We start from the raw sequence: 6,687 nt of genomic DNA, 5'->3' as shown, positions 1-6,687 counted from the left end.
CCTCTCCAACAAACACAGACTTTCTCCCCATGTCAATCAACACACCGAAAAGAAAGACTAACGCTCAACAACACTTCGTGGGGGACAGTCGTCGTGTGTTTAGGGAAATAGACGGTGGCCATTTTCAGGCTTCACCAACCAAACATGGGCATGTAGGCACCCATCTTAACCCTGTCATGCTTGATGCATTTGATTGATGCTGCTGCTGCAACCCTCGTGATTGAGATCTATTTAATTAGTTCGTTCGATGTCAAAGCATATGCTCTTCCCGGTGCATATTCCCTTTTGACGGCCAAAAAAGCTCGACCATCTTTGCAGCGACGAAAATGTCCCAACTAAACCTAACAACCGCACATGTGCTCAAACAAGACTCTGGCAAACATGTGATCAGCACGAGTGTATGCCAATTTTCACATGTTATAAACGTGGACAGTCATCATCGTGTCACCTGGTTTTGGGACTGTTGAAAGCTTTGGAACTCAGAAGTCATCGTGTCAGGACTTCCGTCTCTGCTTGAGCAAGGACGGCTTTGCACCGAGTACTGACGACCAGCAACATATAACACAACTCGACTTTACAGATTACAGAGTGACGCTTACATGCTCCTCATGCTCAAATATTTTGTACAGATACGCACCCCATATGTACCCATTCTGCATGTTGGAATCCAAGGGGGGTTGGTTCACCCTCTGGAACCTGAATCTTGAACTCTTCCTCTGCCGGTAGTTCCAAAAACTGCCAGAGCAAACAAGAATTGCAGCAGTTGTAACGATAATGGAATAGAAAAGGTTCCATCTACATGTAGGCGAAGAAAATGATATACCTTCTATTGGGATCTATGTTCAGGGCTGCTATGTTCACTGTCATCGGACACCCTCACTTGTAAATGCCAACGAGAAGGATGTCGTAGAGTATCGTGGAGTTTCCGGGAATGTTGCAGTCTCCTGTTAAAATAGGTGCATGGTATGAATTCATGCGCAGTTAACAATTGAGCTAGTCTGAACAAGCATGGTTGAGTTTCTTTTGAAAGAAAAGTCTGAAATATGGTTGGTGTAAGTCTAGTCAAGTTGACTGGCATAACAAAATATTTAAATTCTTAGTTTCCAGGTGGGGATGCATATGAGTATTGAGTAGCTTTGCTATTTTATTACCTGAGAAGCAGCCTGCTGGTTCAGGTCCATAAGCCAAAATCGGAGGTATCATGAGCTTGCGCTTCCCACCTGTTGGAAGTATCAGAATTTAGACACCACACGGTTCATAACAACATACGTACAAGATTATTTGGGAGTATGGAGGAGATCGTCAAGATGCCGATGGTTGCGATATACAGATAGTTTCTGAAGCGTGACAGTACCAACGAGCATGGGTGGCACTCCACCACCACCGCCGATCCCCTGCTGAAGCCCTCGGAGGATCTGCAATCGAAAATGTGGTTTAACTAGCCGAGATCGACGATCACACTCTGCTCTAAGGAAAACTCGGCATGCTCGCAATGAACATTGCGTTTTGCAGTGAGCGAATGCTCCGCTCACCTTGCCGGCACCGATGCGCATCGTCAGCGGCCTGCCGCGCTTGTAGCTGCTGTCGAACACCGTTCCGTCCGGGAACCTCGCGGTGTAGTGTATCTGACAAGCATCGACAGAAGACGGCTTAAAAATTGGGAATATTCCAGCTTCATTTTCATTAAATAGCACAGCGATCGCTGCAGCTGCAAGAAGAAACCGTCGGACGGGCACTGACATTGATGAGCTCGCCGCGCTGTGGCTGCACCCCGGTGCCGACGGCGACGTCGCAGTAGCCGAGCCCTGACTTGGCGAAGCCCATGTCGCAGAGCTTCTCCCCGACCGTGGCGTAGTACTCGATGCGCGTCGCGCCGGCGTCCCCGGCCGGGCCCAGCAGCGCGGCCGACGCCAGGAACCCCGCGCCCAGCGCCAGCACGCCCCTCCTGCTCCCGCCTGCCGTTGCCGGCGCCGCCGCATCCGAGGACGTCGACGTGCACGGGGACGCGGAGGAGCTGCATGAAGCAGCGACGGTGGCGATGGCGCGGCTGCTTGGTCGGGCGGCCGCCGGGATTGGGCTGGCGGCCATGAGCGAGAGCGGGGAGATAGGAGGCGGCATGATGATTATCTCCAAACTGTGGCTGCGAGCCGCGCGCGGGCAAAGGCAAAGCTCGGTCGTTAATACGCGATGCTGGTTTGCCGGCTTGCCGGGCCGAGGCCCGTGGGCTCTCGACACTTAACTGGGCCGTGCCGTTGCTGGGCCCAAGATTTTTTTCCGTGCGCGCCAACGGTTTCACCGGGCTGGGCCTAGGCTGCCTCGTTCCCGAATCCAGCCCAGATGAACATTCTGTCGGCAGCGTCGTCCCCAACCCAACTTTCTGCGGCGGCGGCGGCGGGCGCTGCCAAGTGGAGGAGCGTCAGATGGCCGGGGCGGAGCGGCACAGGTGTAGGGCGGCGGAGGCGCCGACAGCCTCCTGGCGACGTTCCAGGCCAGCGGCGGCACCTGGCAGGAGAAGCTCGCGCACGTGGAACAGATGGTCGCGCGATCTCTTGGTTGGTACGCTGCGGCATTTGAGACCAGCGTTCGACAGCACATGTTGGCGTCACGCCATTGCCGCTAGACACCTGGACCTTCGCTTTTGCTCCAGCTTCGTCTTTTGCGTGAAGACGGTGTGTGGGTGTGGCTGATGGGTTAGGCTTTGGCACGACGCTTCCTGTTCCGTGCGGTGCCTGCTTTTGCATGCTTTGAGATGATGTCACGTCGATCTGGGAGCTGCAAGATTGGGAGGCAAGAGCATCTCCATTCGCTTCCTCCAAACGATATTTGAAAATAATGTAGGATCGATCAGTTGAAGCACGCTGAATGGTGATGTTGTTTGTGAGGAAGATTTGTTTACAGCCACGCCCCTTCATATGAGGCCCCAAAACATTCAAATAGTACGAAAGTAAAATGTTACATTCAAATTTTATTATACTTCACAATTTTGAATTAAAACTGCTAGTTGATCAACCCTAGCCTACTCGCCATCCTTTGGGACGCTCGACGGCCACGTCGCGTCTTCGTCTCCCTCCCTCTTTCGCTTCTCAGCCGCCACCGCTCCCTCTGGAGCCCCACGAAAAGAGCTCGGTGTTCCTCCGCGTCCGCGAGGAGCCGCTGCCGCTCCTCTGCGAAAAAGTGGCGGCCTACCTCCTCTATCGGTGTCCGTTGGATGGAGACGTCGACGACGCGACGCCACTAATCCTCATTGGCAGCCTCACGGGCACGGGCGTCGTCCTCGATCTTTTTGAGCGACTCGTAGGACGCGAGGATGGCCCTCTACTCCGCCAACTTCTCCTCCGGGTCAGGCCTGTCATCGAGGTCATCATTGTCCGCCTCTCCTCCTCTGCGGCCACTGCCGCCGCTCCGCATCGAACGACGCGTGGGCCGCCTCCCATCCACGTATTCTGTGAACTGCTCGTTCATCGCTGCGAGCTCCGGGTCCTCCTCGATGTTGTCGTCGGTGTACTCGTCAAACTCGAGGATGTCGCCCAGGTAAGTTGGAGGCGGAGGTGGAGACGGTGGTGGAGGTGGAGGTGCCTAGCCACCGCCGGTGCGGCTCATCATTGCTAGGTGGTGGCTAGGTGGCGAGTCATGTTTTTGTGGAGGTGGAGGGACAGATTGTTGGCGGCTATGGTGGCGATAGCGAGCGGAGGCGGCTTTTTCTAGCCGGTGGCGGCGCGGGAAGAGGCGGGGAGAAAGCGTGGGAAGTGGTGGAGAAGGCGTGAGAATATGCTTGGGAGGGCGGATGGCGGTGAAGCGTGGAGGATACGCAACGCCGACGGGATGTCTCGCCCGCAACGCCATGAAAGCCGTCGTCGCCATTAAGGCAAAGCTGCATCGCTTCGGTTATTGCAGCTGACGTGACAGGCATGTCACTTGCGATGCGTTTTCTAGTTGTGTTTGGTGCTCCCGCAACATCCCCTGTGTATCGGGGATGGGATTAGGGCACCAAACAACGTATTAGGGCGGGCTAGGCCCAAAAGGGCTTTAGGCGCGCGGCTAGGGCCGGTTAAACGTCCAACGCGCCCCGAATCCCTTTGGAGAATGGTTTGGGGGCGTGACTGATGATTCTCTAAGGGGCCTCTTCACCGGCGACCTCACAAGTCTCTTCAAGTGGGCCTTTTGGGCCTTGGACCAAAAACTCTCCATACCGAGAGGCAAAAAACCTTGTCCGGCACTATCAGTGACACGTAAACTGGTCCGGCACTACCGTGCCAGCTTTGAAGCGCATGGTCAGCCTAGGGAATCGATAATGCCTTGCCATTGAATTTCCCTCGCATGCCCCTCAGCATCGACCCAACCATTTTAGTTCCGCCCTAGTGTTCTTTTACAGTGGGCTCTTGGCACTTCTTCCAGCCCGTACCCACTCTCAAATTGCCGCTACCACTTCCCACGGTTCGAGGTGCCGACAGTTTATAGTTGCCACATCCTTTACCCGCTTCACTCCACCCATTCCGTCTGTCACCTCGCCTTCCTTTGGAGTCGAAGCATCTGACCACTCTGTACCACTCCACCGTCGGCTAGGACCCGATGCCACCGCCGGTGTTCGACACCTCCAGCGAGTCTTGGTTGGGCAATGTGAGTGTCTTCTGCCCCATCACACTAACCAAGTATAGATTTAGGGTTTTCAAGATTAAATTTAGCATATTTTTAGTACCTATGCCTATGCTAGAATTTGGGGCTATTTTCGCCGATCTTGTTATAAACGCGACAAGCAAATAACGAAGAATGATGTAGAAAACGCAGCGGAGACACGAGATTTAACGTGTAAAACCTCTTCCAACACATAATGGGAAAAAACCATGGGCGCCAGCCATCAAATACTTCACTATATCGAGGAGTGTTTACAAACGCCGTGGATTATCTTATAATCTGATAAACCCTAGCCGGCGGCTTACACGATGTATATATAGGCGGCCCAATCCTACCGGTGACGGGCCTCACTCCGCTCGTCAGAAGTTAGCCTCCCTTTAATATATGAATTTGGATCACAATATAATAAAATCCACCTTGAAACAAATTCCATCTTGTAGCATGAACTTCAACAATCTCCTAAACAACAAAGAAAAATACTTGCTGACGCCAACAACCCGGGCTAAACAGTTATACCAACCAAGCTTGAGCAAAGCTCAAACTTGGAAACATGAACTGGCTTTGTCATCATATCAGCAGGATTATCATGAGTACTTATCTTGCATACCTTCAGTTTACCTTGAGCAACAATATCGCGAACATAATGGTACTTGATATAAATGTGCTTCCTTCTCTCATGGAACATTTGATCTTTGGTAAGGTATATTGCACTTTGACTATCATAAAATAAGTTAATGCAAGAATCATCTCCACAAAGCTCAATATACAAACCTTTCAACCAAATAGACTCTTTGCAAGCTTCAACGATTGCCATATATTCTGCTTCAGTCGTAGATTAGACAACAACGGGTTGTAACGTTGCCTTCCAACTCACAGCACATCCACCATCAGTGAACACATAACCTATGAGGGATCTTCTCTTATCCAAATCGGCAGCAAAATCTGAATCCACATAGCCTGCGAGTCCCTTACCGGTCTTGCCAAACTTCAAGCAAGCTTTGGATGTACCACGAAGGTACCTGAAGATCCGCTGAACATCTTTCCAATGTTCTTTACCAGCATTAGCCATGTATCGACTAACCAAACTCATAGCATATGATAAATCAGGACGAGAACCAACAACACTAGAATATGAAACTCGAGACATGTACTCAATATCTTCATCAGTACTAGGACACTACAATGCTTATAATTTGAAGTGAGGATCAATTGTTGTACTAACAGACTTTGCATCATGCATATTAAAATGATGAAGAACTTTCTGAATGTAATTTTGCTGACTAAGAAATAACACACTAGATTTTCTGTCTCTTGTAATTTTCATAACTAGTATTTTCTTAGCAGCACCAAGCTCCTTCATCTCAAATTAATTACTTAATTGTGACTTTAAAGTAGTGATCTCTTTCTTGCTTGGCAGCAATCAACATATCATCAACATATAACATCAAGTATATTTGTGATCCATTAACAAACTTCATATTAACACAACTATCATACTGAGATCTCTTAAACTCATGTGCAAGCATAAATGAATGAAACCTTTTATACCACTGTGACATAGGCATCCCAAATGGACCTGCCGAAGATAGTACCCGGGGTTTACTGAAGGCCCACTACCCGAAGAATAAGAAGATTCGGGAGCCCAAGATATATTAAGGAAAGTTAGAGTTGTAATAGGAAGTGTTATTTGTAATCTGGCGGGATGAGTTAGAAACCGTCCCGGACTCTATAACTTGTACAAAACGAAACCCTAGGCTCCGCCTCCTATATAAAGGGGGAGTCGAGGGACGAAGAGATCATCAAATCATTGTTACAAACCCTAGTTTTCGTAATCGTCGAGTACTTTTCGGCTGAAACCTTCGAGATCTACTTACCCTCTACTTCCAACTAAACCCTAGCCTACAATCCATAGGCATTGACAAGTTGATACCCAATTGGCGCCGTCTGTGGGAATCAGAGGCGTAAGGATCTGATCTCGATGGCACGTTCAAGATCTTCGACATCGTCAACCGCAAGCAACACAATGGATCGAGGTAAACAGATCGTTGATGGTCC

At 50.3% G+C, this 6,687-nt stretch overlaps 1 protein-coding gene across 1 annotated transcript; it reads right to left on the bottom strand.

Moving 5' to 3' along the window:
- Positions 1-384: 384 nt before the first annotated feature.
- On the bottom strand, positions 385-2,157 carry LOC124688369 (photosynthetic NDH subunit of lumenal location 4, chloroplastic-like). The gene is made up of 6 exons (XM_047222057.1): positions 1,741-2,157; positions 1,533-1,625; positions 1,355-1,415; positions 1,152-1,220; positions 824-944; positions 385-735 (listed from the first exon to the last, which is right to left on the bottom strand). The coding sequence occupies exons 1-5, from the start codon at positions 2,116-2,118 to the stop codon at positions 877-879; spliced, it is 669 nt and encodes a 222-aa protein (XP_047078013.1). The 5' UTR covers positions 2,119-2,157; the 3' UTR covers positions 385-735; positions 824-876.
- Between the last annotated feature and the right edge of the window lie 4,530 nt (positions 2,158-6,687).

Source organism: Lolium rigidum, chromosome 2 (genome assembly GCF_022539505.1).
Source record: "Lolium rigidum isolate FL_2022 chromosome 2, APGP_CSIRO_Lrig_0.1, whole genome shotgun sequence".
NCBI lineage: Eukaryota > Viridiplantae > Streptophyta > Magnoliopsida > Poales > Poaceae > Lolium > Lolium rigidum.
The sequence above is the reverse complement of the archived record's forward strand: the minus strand, read 5'-3'. Positions and strand labels throughout refer to the sequence as shown.

Coding starts and splice junctions, on each gene's coding strand:
- LOC124688369 (XM_047222057.1), bottom strand. CDS start 2,118: ATGCCGCCTCCTATCTCCCCGCTCTCGCTCATGGCCGCCAGCCCAATC. Junction 1,221..1,354: donor AGTGCCACCCATGCTCGTTG/GTACTGTCACGC, acceptor TACTTCCAACAG/GTGGGAAGCGCAAGCTCATG. Junction 945..1,151: donor ACCAGCAGGCTGCTTCTCAG/GTAATAAAATAG, acceptor CTATTTTAACAG/GAGACTGCAACATTCCCGGA.